The 16,951-nt window shown below is 32.4% G+C and overlaps 3 protein-coding genes across 3 annotated transcripts; all 3 read right to left on the reverse strand.

The window, feature by feature from the left end:
* Positions 1 to 2,632: 2,632 nt before the first annotated feature.
* Positions 2,633 to 3,067, reverse strand: LOC139842037 (uncharacterized). Its single transcript, XM_071832215.1, has one exon. It carries the CDS (start codon positions 3,065 to 3,067, stop codon positions 2,633 to 2,635), a length of 435 nt encoding a protein of 144 aa, XP_071688316.1.
* A 53-nt stretch (positions 3,068 to 3,120) lies between these two features.
* Positions 3,121 to 5,504, reverse strand: LOC139842038 (uncharacterized). Its single transcript, XM_071832216.1, has 6 exons — positions 4,694 to 5,504; positions 4,251 to 4,605; positions 4,008 to 4,142; positions 3,708 to 3,932; positions 3,271 to 3,362; positions 3,121 to 3,170 (listed from the first exon to the last, which is right to left on the reverse strand). Exons 1-6 carry the CDS (start codon positions 5,502 to 5,504, stop codon positions 3,121 to 3,123), a joined length of 1,668 nt encoding a protein of 555 aa, XP_071688317.1.
* Positions 5,505 to 8,964: 3,460 nt separating this feature from the next.
* LOC139842039 (uncharacterized) lies at positions 8,965 to 11,443 on the reverse strand. Its single transcript, XM_071832217.1, has 10 exons — positions 11,252 to 11,443; positions 10,985 to 11,149; positions 10,660 to 10,742; positions 10,438 to 10,568; positions 10,264 to 10,345; positions 10,029 to 10,179; positions 9,754 to 9,932; positions 9,568 to 9,653; positions 9,243 to 9,415; positions 8,965 to 9,111 (listed from the first exon to the last, which is right to left on the reverse strand). Exons 1-10 carry the CDS (start codon positions 11,441 to 11,443, stop codon positions 8,965 to 8,967), a joined length of 1,389 nt encoding a protein of 462 aa, XP_071688318.1.
* Between the last annotated feature and the right edge of the window lie 5,508 nt (positions 11,444 to 16,951).

Consider the following 16,951-nt stretch of genomic DNA (forward strand, 5'->3'; position numbering starts at 1 on the left):
AATACGATACAATTTTACACAAGATATTTATTTATTTATAGAATGGATATACCAAAAGCTTGCTACAACACTTATAGGCAGTGTACCTAATCGTACAGTAGTGTAGTTTTTAGTAAGTCCGGTTCGTTCCACAGAGAATCTTTTAAACAAAGCTTAACGCTATATTAGTTTTCATTTATAAAAATACAAATATATATAAGTAATATTATTATTATAAAGGGGGTTTTTACCGTTTAATGACCGGTTTGTCGATTTTTAAAACTTTAGTCGCAGTTAAAACCTAATGTAAAATATTAAAAAAATAAAAGACTTAATTTAAAGCGTAAAGTAAATAACGATAATGAAATTACAATAAATAAAAGTGCGATGAAATAAAATTGCGATAATTAAAAAGTGCGATAATTAGAAGTGCAATTAAATACAATGATAATAAATAAAAGTGCGATAATTAGAAGTGCAATTAAATATGAAAATAAAGGAATTATGCTTATTTAAACTTCCGTAATCATGATGTTTGACGTGTTGATTTTAGTTTATTCCCATGGGTTAATTGTCCTTTGTCCTGGATTATTCAATATGTCCGTCTGGTTTTTGTCCATAACAGTCCATCAGTCATAAATATAAAGTGCGAGTATCCTCGTCAAATTATCCTTATATCCAAAGTCAAATATTCCAACTAATTGGGGATTCGAACTGTAACAAGGTCATAATACCTTGTTTAATAATTACACCAGGATATCGACTGCGTGTAACCCAAGGTTTTAATATTTTGTTAACAATTACGCCAAGTGTCCTTGTACATAATTTCACCCTTATTTTAATAAGTCTATTAACTATTAATCCATTCCCGTGTCCGGTTAAATGAACGATTATTCGTACATATAAATATCCCGCCCATCGTGTCTGATCGAGTGTATATGGTTATTTATAGGTACGTCCAATTGTAAATCTTTATATTAAAATTAACAAACTATCATTTAGTTAAACAAATATAAAGCCCATTAATAGCCCATAGTCTAATTTCCACAAGTGTCGTTCTTTTGTCCAAACCCCAATTATGGTACAAAATTCAATTACCAAATTTTAGTATTTTTAGCCTAACATCATGATTACTTCGTTTTAAATAAGCATAATAATAACTTAGCTACGAGACATTAAATTAAAAAGGTTGAACATAACTTACAATGATTAAAAATAGTGTAGCGTTACACGGACAGAATTTCGACTTACACCCTTACAACATTCGCTAACATACCCTTATTATTAGAATTAAAATTAAAATTAAAATTAAAAAAAAAATATATATATATATATATATATATATATATATATATATATATATATATATATATATATATATATATATATATATATATATATATATATATATACGTTGAGAGTTGGATGGATGGATATATATATTTTACACTGAACCAAACACGCGAATTTATAGGGCTGTGGCCAGAAAAAGGGGCCCATGCGATCGCATGAGCTTTGCCCTTCAAGGCCATGCGATCGCATGACCAGCTGGGGAGGCTCAAAAGTCTTTAAAAACGTGGGCTGCTTATTTATTTATTATATAATATAATATATATAATTAAATTTAATTATATATATATTATATTATATTCTTGTATTCCGTTGACTTGTAATTTTTAGTCCGTTGCATCGAGCGTTGAGAGTTGACTCTGGTCCCGGTTCCGGATTTTCGAACGTCCTTGCGTATAATTTAATATCTTGTACTTTGCGTTTCGCGTCTTGTACTCTTGTAATTTTGAGACGTTTCTCATCAATAATTGGAACCACTTTGATTGTATTTTGTACTTTTGAGCTTTTTGGTCGTTTGCGTCTTCAATTCATCGAATCTGTCTTTTTTCTTCACCTTTTATTATTTAAACGAAAATCACTTGTAAATAGAACAATTGCAACTAAAAGCTTGTCTTTCTTGAGGGATAATGCTATGAAATATATGTTCGTTTTTAGCATTATCATTTATTCTCAGGTCTGAAAGAAATCTTCCGCTGTGCATTTGCTCATTTTAAAGATATTACATGGAGTCGTTCATGACATATAGATGTCAGTACCTCGCAATGGGACCAGCTGTTGAAGACTTCGTCCAGGTGGATTAGGACGGGTCACTACATATTGCTCTATCTTGGAAAAACTTTGGATTTGCAAGATGATCGTGAAGTGAAGGGTATGTTGAGTTAACGATTATTTCGATAGAATTATGGTTTGATTTAAGCAACAGTTCGTCAAGGAACTATACATCAGCTTCACCATCATTTGGCTCGTTAATTTTACCTTTACCAATTTTTAAAATCCATTCAGCAAATTCACGCATATCTTTAAGCTCAGCAGAATTGTTTTCACTTCTGAGGCACATGTTTTTAGTCAGCTTTAGTACTTTACATTTATTCCATAATACTGAAGAATGTAGAGATGCATCCACTATTTCTGGTCGCGTACCTCTTTGAATCACCGAAAGAATTTGTCTAAAGTCACCTCCAGAAACAACAACCTTACCACCGAAAGGTAAAGTACTACAGACTTTTCCATCTGATTTAATGATGTCTCTCATTGTTCGATCAAATTCCTTAAAACAATGCATATGCATCATAGGTGCCTAATCCTATATGATTAACTTTGCAAGGTTCAACAATGCATCAAGCTCGCTATCAGGTTTTATGGAACAGAATGAATCTTCAACTACGTTAATAGGTATGGCAACCCTTGAGTGTGCGGTTCGACCTCCTGTTAAAAGTAATGCTGCAATTTCACTTGAAGCAACATTTATAACTATATCACCACGAGAACGTACAGCAACTACGAGCGTCTTCCAAATAAATGTCTTGCCATTACCTCCATAACCATAGAGGAAAAAAAGTCCGCTGTCATCTTTGTCGATTGCATTAATTATTGTTTGGTAAGCTATATTTTGCTCGTTAGTTAACGTCGAGTGAAAAGATTCATGCTCATTTAGTAAAGCATATCTGTCGTAAGCCAACTCATCTTGAATGAGCATATTGCATGAATGTTGTATAAATTGATAATCAGGGAACGGCATATTTGGAAATTTTTTTCAAACTTTGTCCACAACTATTTAACATCTTCTCAATCTTAGCGAGAGCAATGTTGTGCAGTGTCTTCCTCAAAGTTTCTGGATCTAGCTAAAACAAAAACAAGGTATGAAACTTGAAATTTTGAAACACAGTTTTAAACTTATGTTTTTTGAATAATTTAAAATAAATACTAAAGTAAATAACATACCACTCGATCGTAGTTGTTCAGGGCACTCATGCTTTAAATCATCTGAAAGTAGATCACAAGTTTCGTTCCATACACGATCTGGGCATGAATCACTGTCCGAAGTTATTAACAAAACAAATAATGAACGACAAAATTCACCGGATGCCTACTGATGCGTCTCGCGAATTGAAGCAATGTATTTGTTATCGTCGTTTAGTAGACCCATAGCATAACAGGCTTCTTTGAAAGTAGGATATACGATTCCATCAACTGTGCGTATATCCTCGTAACATGTCGACCCTCAAACTTGTTAAGAAGTATATGTAGGTAATAGCATTCACCGGATTTTGGTGGCACAAAATGCATTCGACCAACAAACCCTCCCTAATTTGTGCTTAGTCCACTTTCTCTCAGGTGCATTCCAAAGATAATGGCGAGGAAATTCAATGTAAGTGTACTGTCGTGCCGCAGGATCATTCCTGTTTCGAGTCATCCACTCAATAAATTGTGATGCTCTAACAGATGGTTTTGAAAGTACAAGCTCCAAAATAGATTCTGCATCAAAACGTATAGGTTGTTGGTCGGGTAAGTGAAAGGAAAGTCGGTAAACTGCAGGTGTCCTGTGTATAATCTCATATTCAAACAACTGCCATGCATCTTCACATGATGAAATATAACGGCAGCTATAATATTCAGTTATTTCATCATTGCTTTTTTGGCTATTATTGTTTGTTTTTTAAGACTTGTTTCCAACAAACCCAACAAATATTCGATCCGGGCCCTTGTTTATGTATTTGAATAAGTATTTTATGGATCTCAACTGATTACACCACTTGACATTGATATGAGCTTGATACTGTTTCAAGAGAGTTTTGTTGTAGCCAACCACATGCCTGGAGTCGAATTATTACAAATTAAAATTAAACAATTGTTATTGTTAATTATACTAAAGAGTAATGATTGAATAGTTATTTGATAGATAGTTTTTAATGGTTATGTACCTGTTGTCTAGTCTCGTGCCAGACTTCCTAATAAAGTTTCCATCATCCCGTCTTCTATACAATGGAAAACCTTCAGGGTAAAAGTGAGTCTCTGCGGTTAAATCTTTTGGAAAATGCTTTGAGCATTTTTTTAGTTTCATACATGGCATTTTAGGGTGCTCCGGACCACACGGACCATGCATCATAAAATCCGAGACAAGCTGGTATAGTTCTGGTTCCTCATCTTTATTGGGTATTTCAGCACATATTAAATCATCTATATCGTTTACATTGGGTACTCTGTACATTTTTTCTAAGAATAAGCATATATGTACGTGTGGAAGACCTCTTTTCTGAAATTCGATTACGTACAACTCTGCATAATGAAAATGTGATTAAGATTAAATGTGGGATGCAAGTTTGTAAAATAAAAAATTAGAAATAATCATAACATAAGGAATTACCTCCTATCAAATTGCCAAACAACGTTCCATCTCTAATCTGATTAATTAGGCAATCCAATTTAATCTTAAATACCCTTGAGCTGATATCTGGCATGTCTTCAGGTTTCAAGCCTAGTGGCTCAAGATACCTAAGTATTTCTGGCCATTTAGGATTGCAGGTAAAGGTAATGAAAATGGTTGGATAACCGTAAGCTCCAACAATGGCCATCGCATCAAGATAATTTTGTTTCATATACCTAGGTCCACCAGTATAAGAAGATGGGAGTATTATTCGCGTTCCCATGACCGAAACATTATATTCTCCGGATTCCAGCGCATCATACAGGCTTGAAACTTGTTCACATCTTAATTTCTTCTGATTGTTACGTAAGTAGTTCAGTCTTGTATTTTCAACCATAGTATAAGCATCTACAAGAAACTGCTGTAAAAGTGTCCTCAAAATTAATAACAACGAAGTTTCATTTTCTCTAAATTGAAGACGATAAGCAAAGAACTCTCGTATAGTTAGCTTTGCATGACCAGATGCATCTTCAATTTCTACACCCTTATGATAGATGTCAGTCCTGTAACCATCTTCAGCATATGGAAATAGCAAAGGATATTGTAGTGTAAGATAAGAAGGATGTAGCTCACTTATACGCTGTAAAGTTTTACAGCAAGTTTCAACGATAATGTCTCTGCCATCTGATGTACCATCAATATCACCTATAATGAGGGCAGCAACCTCATTTGCAGTTGGGAGATTGTGTGTACGTCCATTTTTGTCTCTACCGCCTATTATCTTAAGACGTATAGGTTCAGATGAGTTCATGTCAAACCTATCACGAGCCTGTCGAAACTGTTGAACTAAGGATTGGTTTCGTCCAATAGACCTTTTAGTTGAAATACAGTCGAAACATCAACTTCACCACCATTCTTTTTTGTTTTTGCTTTTTTTGAGTTACTGTAATTAAGCAGTGGAGATCATATAAAATACTATTACTAATGTATAAGAATTAATATAACGAAAGTAAAAAGAAATGGAAAGAAGTAAATATTCGTACCCATAAGCATTTATGCGGTGGTCGACCTCATTATGAGTGTCATAAATGTATAGTTGACAAAATCTAGGATCTTGTCCAGGTGGTGGGAGTAAACTTCCAAATAAATGATAATTTTGGCCGTGCATTCGATAGACAAAAGGCGCGTTTTCAGAATTAACTTTGTAGTCAAGCTTACCGCCAATGGATGTAAAACTAAACATCATATTATATCGCCTGACATTTTCAATAAAGTTTTTGGAAGTTTTTGTTTCACCTCTAAAAAGATTTACTAACAGTTGAGGTGGATGTTTTAGCCTTGGTAATTCAACTTTCCCATTTAAACAACAAAGTGAGTAGACCTTTTTTCGTAAAAAATGATTACCACATTTTGCTTCTGATTTCCATAACTTTGCTTGACATTCAGAACACGTAAAATTAGGGTCACCTATGTCTCTATAGTTTGTAAAATTAAAAAAAAAAAAAAAATTTGTCAAATCTATAATTAGTACAAGTATCATTAATCTTTGATACGATTTATTAATGTTAACTGGTTTGGGATATTTTTTTTACCAGGATGTATTCCAGAGTACTGTTGATTAGTTGAATCATCAAGCGAATTGGAATGGTTCAAAGTTGAAGGTTCTCCAATAACATTATTCCGTACATGTTCATAAGATGTGTATTTTGACCGTCTACATCTACTTTTTCCAGATGTTGAAGCTTTATCAATATTGTTTGATTTTGATTTGACATTTTCTCTCTTTACTGAAAGAAACATAATGTAATTGATATTTATTAGGTGATTATGTATACATAAGTTTTTTTCTTCGTTAAAACTTAGTAAATATATGATCCATATATTGGGTAAATCAATATAAAAAAGATATTTTACACTAAACATGAGTGATAAAAACGTAGGAAGTTACATCATACCAATATTGGGTGTGTGCTCCTGTTTACAGTCTGTAGCGATAATAGTCTTTGTGGTTTTTAAAAACTTCGGTTCACCAACGCGTGTTGAGGATGATGCAAGGTGTTGGTCAGATGAGAATAGCTGCAACTTGGGTTTAATGTCTAAAACTTGTGACAATTGACTCTCAATACGGTTTGAATCATAAATTGGTGGCCTTCCAGCCTTTGAATTTGTAGAGGAAGATGTCACAATGTTTTCATTTATGATTGATAGAGGTTGCCGGCCTACAAACATTAGTAAGAATAATTTTGTTACTAATCATATAAACTCTAAGGATAAAAATCCTTTAATTTGGTTATGTTATAGTATAACTACTAACCTGTATTCATAGTACTTATTAGAGGATTGGATGGCAAAGCGAAAGGGATGGCATCAAGGTCCATTTTGTACTTTGCAGGTCTTCCAATGGATCTTGTTTTAGAAATAGATTGTGTTGGCATAGTTTCATTTTTGTTTGTATTTGAAGTTCGTTCTAATTAAATGAAACATTACAACATACACAGAAATGAAAGATAAAAAAGAGAGTTTATATATGCAATAGTCAACAAAAATTACCCGAAATGGTAAGCGGTGATGGGAGAAATTTCATGAATTTTAAATCCAGCATAACAGGTGTCTTTGGAGTTTTATTCATGCTGACTGAATATTAGTAGGTTAACATTACAAGACATGTTAGAATCTGTACTAACAATACCATGAAAAGGTCAATACCTAAATTATACAATCAGATTAAATTGTAAATGATGATCATCAACACGTGGTATTAATATTAGGAAAAGTATTTAGAACCTGATTGATTTGGAGACATGTTCTCCATGTCATTGGTTGTAACGATCTTCCGCTTCCTGTTAGACATGGTGAAAGTTACTTGTTCAAACTAAATTATGAAGATGAAAGTCAATGGAAATGAGAATACTTAAACACTTTGCCTTGTAGGTTTAAATTGGAGGGATAGTTAAAATTTAATTTTTTTTAAATCAGATGGCGTATTTAAAAATGAACTAATCATTAAATTATCTGTCAAATGTTAGAGATATTTTTGCCTACAATTATGTTTGAAGGATTCTTTTTGTGATTAGAGTGAATTAATTGCATTTAAATTTGAAATAGAAAGTATTGATTAATTGTTGATGCTAATCAAATCATCTTTTTTAATTTCAGATTTGGGTTAATCGCAATTGAAATTAACTGTTACATCCAAAAATGATTTGAATTAGTAAATAGTTATTATGGGAAAGTGATATCTTTCAATTAATATGCTTAAGTGCCATGCGAATGTTTTTAACTTTATTCTAACTTTTAGTTATAATACAGATTTGATTTGGTCATTATTTTTGTGCATAATGGTTGGGTCAAATCTGATCCGAAATTAAATGATTGAAATTTGACAACTAATTGGCTATAAATATGATACAAAAAGTTAGTCAAAATTGTCTTTCGAATCAAAAGTAGAGATGACAAATGTCAAATCTATATACGCTTCCATTGATGTGTATTATGGTAGTGACTTTGATTCGACATACAAACATTTCAATTACAATCGTGGATACAAAAGTTCATTTTCTGAAGTTGATGTATCATCGCTTTCTTTAAACAAATTGTTTAATTTCTTGAAAGACAATGTAATGTTCGAATGGACTGATGTTCTGTTTTATGAAGATGATTGTGATGAGGAGATGTCTGCAAAATACCTTCAAAAGGAAGAACAATGGTCAAGTATAAAAGAAACATTATTTTGGCGTTCAAATCGCATTTCTCTTTATTTGGTGATTGAAAATGAAGAAACTCTAGGATGGAAATACATTGATGAGTATAATGAATGTGATGAAGATTTTCCAACTGGTCCTTTTTACGATACGAATGGTATGTTTTATTCCGATTCAGAGTAAGAAAGAGATTAATAGTAAGACTTTGTCTTTTTAATGTTATTTTAAATAAACTTGAGATTGAGATGGATTTTTCTTTTTTCCTTATCAACAAATTAATCAGATTGAACTTGAAAGGGTTTAAGAAATTAATGCTAGACAAAGTATTGATGTATATAAAGAAGTAAGAATATTAAAATGCCATCATTCATAAAATGCGAACACGCGTAGAGGAAAACAAAAGATAAGGTAAACAAAATCCGAAAAACAAAAGGACAAACTGATTGTCAAAGGGACACACATCAATTCTCTAACGAATCAAGTGTTCAATAGAGCTGGCGTACGCCTTTATTCAAACAATAATGAAAAAACCAGATCATAAACGAATGATGGCCAAAAACCTACACCGCTTCACAACTTTTCCATCTTTGGAATTTTAAGATCACCCAAAGCATCTGTAGTACCTCCTGTGGGTGTTTCATTCTCTGCTGAGCTGGAAGGAGTTGTTATCTTACTTCCATTGCTTCCTGGTGTTTGGCTTGTAGAACAAGGTGTTTCCTAAATAATTGTACAGAAAAATTGATAAATAGGTTTAGTTTTTAAGTTTAAACAGTTTGAATAAACTTCATTACCTGCTTAACAACTGGGCTTTCGGGCTTTGTTGTGTCATTAAAGTCTTCGTATTATGCCTCCTTGGCCACTAGAATTGCATCAATCTTCTTTAACAAATCCGCATTATCAGTCAAATCGGAAACCGTGTAGCCGGACAGCTTTGACTCCTCGCCATACAACTTATGCTTAACCATAAAAGCAAACTTCTTCATATGAACTCGATTAAACTCAACAAGGAAATCAGTTGGATCTACAGTATGGTAATCACAAGTAATTGAGTTAATAGTATGCAATATTATTCTACAGTTTAAATAAATGAGATGAATTATTAAAATAAATAATAATGGAATGTAAGTCTGATTCATACTGTCTTTGCAGTGTTTTTCAACCATTGAACACTACGATGTATCATTTTTGATAACTGGCCATCAAAGAGTGCCAATTCACATCCGCCAGTTTTATCTTGAACATAGATAGATGCACGAATCCTAGTTGTGTAAGACATTGAACATAATTACTTGTCAACTATAATGAATATTTTGAAGTAGGTAATATTGTATAATGTCAAAATAAGGAATTTGTGCTCACTTTTTGTTGGCATCATCACTAGTAATTCTACAAACACGACAATCATAAACAAATTTTCTTTCATCCACATCGAACACTTTGACAACTTTGTTCTTATCACAATTGTTACAATAGTACTGAAACCAACCTTCATTGTCGTTGAAACTGTTAAGAAAGCCTCTAACAACAAATGTGCAAACCTATAAACATGAATACTTTGATGTCATAATCGACAAGAATTATGAATATGTAGCTTTGAATACAACAAATAAACAATCATTGATAAGGAACATTACCTCATCTACTTGGCGCACATCATCAAGTACGTGTATGGGATACTTTTTCTGGTCTGTATACTTATCCAGTACCGATGTCTCATCCTTACCAAGATCGATTTCGACAAAAGGCTTGACATAATTTACATTCGATTGAATAGCATTGGCTAACCTGTAAATTGACATTTATATCAAGTTAAAATCAATAACTATTGTTATAAATGTAATGATGAGTGTATGAGTAAAAGAGACATACGCCTCCTTAAAATCAATAATTGGTTGAACTGGATCATTCAAGAAGAATTTGAAGCCCCACAATTGATTGTTTATTTGAGGACCTAAAATTGTAGAATAAACTTATCAATATATATGAGATATAGAATTTATTGTACGATCAAAAGTTGGATAAAGATGTATTGTGAATGCATACCTTCCCAGTCCTTCATCCGACAGTTATGCAACATTAGTAGCACATCAACATCCTTCTTAAAATTAATGGACAAAGACTTGTACAGATTTTCTGCATACGAACCCCATAGCTTACATCGAACTCTTTCACCACTACAGAGCATTGAATAGTAAACCAATAAAAATATGTGGTTGCAATGATCTTGTAATGGAATGTAATTAATGATAACCATGTTGGAGTAACCTGATGTCGGCCAATTCAAAATCAATTGATTTCTTGTCATCTTCTGACTCCTTATCCACTTTTATGTTGATCACCTTGACCAACTGTCCAAAAACATCTAAGTGAAGACATAAATATCATGTATCTGATTCAGTACATAATTAAAGATCAAACTTTAACAATAATCCTACTATAAAAACTAAGAAAAAACAAAACAATGAATAAGGGTAATATTGAAGTTACCAAACACAGATTCCTTTGGGACCAACCCTTCATTTACATCCTTAAAAGTCACAAAATTATGAACATCTCTTAAGATCTCGAAGGGTTAACACCTTTTGACAACGCTTTTCTTAAACATAGAGATCTTAAACTCATGGTCCACCAACTTGTATTCATCATCGTGGACCTTAACCTCAAAGTTGCTCAAATCAACATAAAAACCTTCTTTGAATGAGTGAGCAAAAAAATCCATATAATTTTTAAAAACCGTAGCTCGGATCTTATTGCCCTGCATTTTGAATTATTTTAAAAATCAACATTTGTGTATTTAGCAATCTTTCGAAATAAAAAAATACAATCAACCTAATCTTCAAGAAAATTACACCGATACCTGGAAATCAGCAAGAATGAATTCATACGACAAGATTGAGTCTGGCCTGCCGAACCATGTTTTCTTCCATTGGTCTAGGACCTTCACTCTTACTTTCCAATCACTCCTTTCTTGAGTTATCATGTTCAGTGGGGTGAATGGTACAACTTCGGGCACAACTTCTGGTACAACTTCTCGAACAACGTTGGACATTATTAGGCAGATTGATTTCGTGATTTGCAGATGTGTTTTGTAAAAGGTGATTCTAAGAGAATGAAATAGCCGATGTATTTATATGTGATAAGGTAATGTGTAATATGAATCACGATTATAAGATCAAAGCTGTTGCTAACAATTTCCATTAACAAATAAATAGAAATATGCGGCATTCTAAATTTAAAACAAGATAAGATCAAAACACATCAACTTTGCAAGAAATTAGGGATAGCCATATCAAAGAAAACACGTGAGAAATATTGGCATCCAGGCATGAATTTGAAACGGATTGGTATGGGCTAGGTGGACTTTCTAAAACTGAAAAATTGTTGCCAAAATTTATGTCGAATTGGAATGGTTTAATTAGGCTATAAATCGGGTGTTAATATTGTAGCCGAATGTGAAGAGATTTAACTTCGGAAGGAATAGATTTAGGGTAGGTAGTTAATGACTTTGCAAAATTTGAAATTTGAATTTTGAGTTAATTTGATTTAATTTCGAGGAGGGCATTTTGGTACCATTTTGGACAATTTGTTAGATTAAGTAATGGATTAGTTAGATCATTTATAGCCATTAGATTACAGGGTAGGATTTTGGAAAATGTTGATCTAACGGTGATCAGAAGGGAGATAGGAATAAGTTATGTGTTAATAAGGGCTCTCTTTTAAGGTATAGTAGGATGTAAGCTATATACTCAAAAAAAATAATACTAATGTAGGTCACATACTTTCAAAAAGTGTATCGATGTAAACAAAAGGTGACCTGTTTAGCCGGTAACGGGTTACCTTTTGTTTATATCGATACACTTTTTGAAAGTATGTGACCTACATTAGTATTTTTTTTTTTGGTATATGGCCTACATCGGGACAAAATAAAAAGTACATGACCCTTGAGCAACCTTAACCCTAATTTTTTTTAAACAAAATATGGAGGTTTTTAGGCAAAATATAGAGACTTTTGGACCCAAAAAAAATTCACTGGAACAAAATCGAAAAATCCAAAATTTTTGCACTGATAATTTACAAACCTACTGGGGGCGGGCGCCCCACCCTACCCCACATATTTCTGCCCCTGACGGCAAGGGTCGAACGTAGAAAACACTACTAACAACGACGAAAAGCTGCTGCTATCTACCATGAGCATAAACGAACAAAAAAAAACCGCAAATAACAAACAAAACGAAATTGAGAAACATACACTTATCCGACAATAACAAAACTAACCCGGCCACCAAAATAACCAAGACGACTAACTAAAAAACCCACAAAAGCAAAGCTACAAACAGTCTCCAAAACATATCAAACAAAGAGGAAATTAAACATTGAAAAAATTTCCAACCCTTAGGCCCCTTGGGTCCCGTTCGCGATGGAGCTTCTTACCTAATCTCAAGTCAAACACTCATGACAAAAACGTTTGACGACCCACTACCGATTAGTACCCTTAAAAAATTAGGTCGATAATAATAGTCCACTAGTAACTGTTTAGTCTTTCTTTGGTTGTTGGCCTTTGGCCTCTTGGTGTTTCTTCTTGATTCTTTCCTTTGGCTTGTAGCTCGTTGTAATCTTCTGCTCGCGTTTTGCGGGTGTTTTGATATAAAATTTCAGCTTTCCGAGAAAAGTAATTTTTTTGAACAATGTTAATTTTGTTACGAGTTATTATGGACTTGTTACTTTTCACTTAATAATTTGCTTTTTACAACTCTTAGTTAAGTAGAATTAATGTTTTTTGTCACTTAATATGGATGGTGTTGCAGGAGGCATGGAAACATATATCCCTTCTCAAATAAAACATATGAAAACAACTCTTAATATAAAATAAAATAAAAGTAAACAATTCATATGATAGGGGAGGTGATCCTCACACACCACTTTTTGATCCATCTACACATAATTTACTATTATATCCTGAATTATACTTAAAATAATAATATAAGCTCAACTCTCTAGATTAGTTTAGGGGTATAACTGTGAATTTATAAGACAAATGTAGATGGATCAAAAAGTGGTATGTGAGGATCACCTCCCGTATGATAATGTATATCATGTTTTGTCAAACGGTAAAGTGTTTCTCATAATTGAGTTATGTAGAGTCTGGAGACAGAAACTATTTTCAACTCGGATCTACGCAAACTAATCAGGTTATCTCATATTCATTTGTTACATTTTTTTTTTCTACTCAACACTAAAATATACTACTACCGTCAATTGAATCCCGTGACCAGTTGTATAGCAACATGATTAGTTATGGACACTTTTTTGTTGCCAAATGAATTCCATGTACCGGTTCTCCAATTGACAAAAGATTGTACCATTAGTTTATTTTAAACGACGATTAGAGTCACTAGTGGGGGCTCGAACACGATGTCGGAACTCACTTACCCGATCATTTCCTTGGTCAAATTATTATAATCCTGTCGCCCCTCAAGAGGAATCCCTCACGACGAATTCATACGGACATCGCCTGTGATAAAAACCGAGGTTTGAGCGCAAGAACCCCGCAACCTCCGGAGGGCACATTATTTTTAACTTTTTAGAGAGTAGAAGTTAGAGTTGTTAGAGAAATATTCAAATGAGCGCAATTTTTAAGTTGAGATTCAAGGGATCAATCAGATTGCGACACGTGGCGCGATAATCACGTGTGATTGGAAAAAAAAATTAAAAAAAAATAAAATTTCAAATTTTTTGTTTCGAAATTTTTTTTTTTCAATTTTTTTCCAATCACATGTGATTAAATTTGACATGCAGTAAATCACATGTGATTGTGCATGCCAATCACATGTGATTGTAAAACCCAATCACATGTGATTATCGCATGTCAAATTCAATCACATGTGATTGGAAAAAAAAAATTCAGTAAAATGACGAATAATGACGAATTTCACTAAATTTGTGCTAAAACCTTCAAACACCAAGTTTTTGATCAAAACTTGATCAAATCACCGAATTAAAGTCTAAAATTTTGAAGATACGATCACGAAACGCTAACAAACTTGATCAAATCACCGATTAAAGTATGTTTCCGGTTGAAATTTTTTTAAAAAAATTGTAATTTTTTTAATCACATGTGATTGTATTTGATATGCAAAATCACATGTGATTGAGTTCCACAATCACATGTGATTGGGTTTTACAATCACATGTGATTGGATTTGACATGCTAAATTTTTAAAAAAAAAATTCATAAAAAAAAAATTTCGAAATTTTTTTTTTAAATTTAAAAAAAAAAAATTAAAAAAAAATTTAATTTTTTTTCCCAATCACATGTGATTGTCGCGCCACATGTCGCACTCTGATTGGTCCATTGAATTTCAAGCAAATTTTTGGTTTCAAGGGAATACAACTCTAGAGTTGTTAATACAAAAGGTTGCAAAACTCGCTATTCGGGAAGTGATCGGTCAGGATTTTAGAATGAGTAGCCGACAATTCAGAGATTTATTGGTGATTAATCGGATTGTACTTTTTACAAATTTAAAATAATATAAATTTCAAAATTATATTAAATATAGAAGAAAACCATAAACATAAATATAAACATAAACTTTAACATAGTTGTCTAAAAATGAATAATGGAACTGGACTTATATCAATTTTGACTTTAACTTTGACTTTAACCTTATCCGGTTTTGACCCATAATCCGACATTGATCAATTAGTTAAACGGATTTGAAAAATCAGAGTAGACTGTTCTTAAAAAGAGTAATCGGAGATTGATCGAGTTTTTACAACAGTGATTATATACATATAATATTATATTTATATTTATATTTATATTTATAGATGTAAAATTTTAAGTTTTTTTCAAAAAAATAAAGTTTTATATGATCATATATTTTGTATTAAGAAGTCATTCGAGTCAAAATACCAGGAGGTAACTTGTTGATTGGAGGTTTAAGAATCTCTTATGGAGACTTAAGTTCAATTCTCAAAGATCGTAACTTTTTGTCTTTAAAAAATCAATACTCATATGGTATTAAAGTATTACTATTGTTGTATATATGTCAAAAGCACCAAATTATATTATTGCAAAATGTCGATAAGATCAAAGTAGCTAATGGGATTCAGACCGGCCTCAAAGTAACAAATTATATTGATTCATTATCCATTTTATCCTTCATTACAACTATCAGAATGATGGTAGGTAATCATTTGGTTAGTCATATGTTTTGGGTTTAGGAAGTCACTGACGGTATCAATGCGATGATCACTTTGAGTCATGCAACTTCCATGATTATCGAACTAAATTAAAAAAAAAAAAAAAAAAAAAAAAAGTATTAAAAAGTAACGAATAAGTTTGTTGCTCTCAACCTGCCATTCTCTAAACACTAGTATCTTGAATTAGTTAAATGATTTACAGGTTTATAATATCAGCACATTCGTTCTTTCTAATATTTGTTTATGCATAGGTGTCATTATCGGCTTATTGGTCACACCACTTATACCGTGAATGAAAAGATATAAAATCACACTATCTTCTCTTTCGGTGTCTTAAATTAATGCTAACAGTTTTTTAAATTACAATAAAATCGACATTATCTTATTTGATGCTCGAATGTGACAGACATACCGTTCGTGCATCTCATGTGCTATAAATTTACGTTATTGGTTATATTTAGCCATGAAAAGAACGTTGAGATTTTAAGTCATGTAATTTGTAACCACTCGCCTCACATCGATTTGAAATTAAATAAAATGAGTCCCTTGTAAACTTGAAAGTTGTGGCTAACCAAGTTTCTTTTAGTTTTTAAACTTAAGATACTTTTGGCTTTAGAACATTCACAATTATAACGTTATTTCTTTAGATTAACACACTATTACATCAACGTCATATAACCTTTCATGTCACTTAATCATCGCATATCACTCTCAATTAACGCATACTTTTTAAAATTAACATGGACCCAATATATTAATTATTAAAAACAACCTACAAGTTTTATTACACAAAGTACAATAAAAATTACCTACGGGCCTTCGCGATCAAATCCGCTCAATATGGACGAAAAGCTTCACGAAAATAATTGGCCACACCGGCTAAAGATTAATGGTGCCAATTAATTGGCCATGGATTGACGATGGGTTTAACGAACCCGTTGAGAATGCTCTTAGACCATTTGTAATGGTAGTTCGTGTTGTGCACTTTTTGGGTGACTAGGACGTGTTGTGTTGTTGAGTGGAGTAGTGGTGGTGTTGTGAGTTGGTGTTGTGTTAGTGGAATGCTGATATGACATTTAATTTTGTATTTTTCTGTTTTATTTAATTGTTTTATTTTATTTTTATTATTAAAAATAAAAATAAATATTTGTTATAAAATTAAAAAGACATAAAATTAATAACATTAAATAAAAAAAGTACATAATTAAAAATCCAAAATAAAAAAATACATAAATTAAATACTTAACATAAAAAGATGAAATAACATAAAGTGGATTTAGGCATTTGGGTCATTATCGATGTTCAAGTTGTCTTTCATCTGTTTACGAACCAAATTCTTGAGATTTTGAAGACG

This window comes from Rutidosis leptorrhynchoides, chromosome 4 (genome assembly GCF_046630445.1).
Source record: "Rutidosis leptorrhynchoides isolate AG116_Rl617_1_P2 chromosome 4, CSIRO_AGI_Rlap_v1, whole genome shotgun sequence".
NCBI classification, from domain to species: domain Eukaryota; kingdom Viridiplantae; phylum Streptophyta; class Magnoliopsida; order Asterales; family Asteraceae; genus Rutidosis; species Rutidosis leptorrhynchoides.

What these genes read in the sequence shown, in the direction of transcription:
- LOC139842037 (XM_071832215.1), bottom strand. Translation starts at nt 3,067, where the DNA reads ATGCCGTTCCCTGATTATCAATTTATACAACATTCATGCAATATGCTC.
- LOC139842038 (XM_071832216.1), bottom strand. Translation starts at nt 5,504, where the DNA reads ATGAACTCATCTGAACCTATACGTCTTAAGATAATAGGCGGTAGAGAC. An exon ending in GTTTGGCAATTTGATAGGAG is followed by an intron (nt 4,606 to 4,693) that starts GTAATTCCTTAT and finishes TTCATTATGCAG; the next exon opens with AGTTGTACGTAATCGAATTT. An exon ending in CCGGATCGAATATTTGTTGG is followed by an intron (nt 3,933 to 4,007) that starts GTTTGTTGGAAA and finishes TGAATATTATAG; the next exon opens with CTGCCGTTATATTTCATCAT.
- LOC139842039 (XM_071832217.1), bottom strand. Translation starts at nt 11,443, where the DNA reads ATGTCCAACGTTGTTCGAGAAGTTGTACCAGAAGTTGTGCCCGAAGTT. An exon ending in TCTCTATGTTTAAGAAAAGC is followed by an intron (nt 10,743 to 10,984) that starts GTTGTCAAAAGG and finishes GTTTTTGGACAG; the next exon opens with TTGGTCAAGGTGATCAACAT. An exon ending in AGTGATGATGCCAACAAAAA is followed by an intron (nt 9,654 to 9,753) that starts GTGAGCACAAAT and finishes TTACACAACTAG; the next exon opens with GATTCGTGCATCTATCTATG.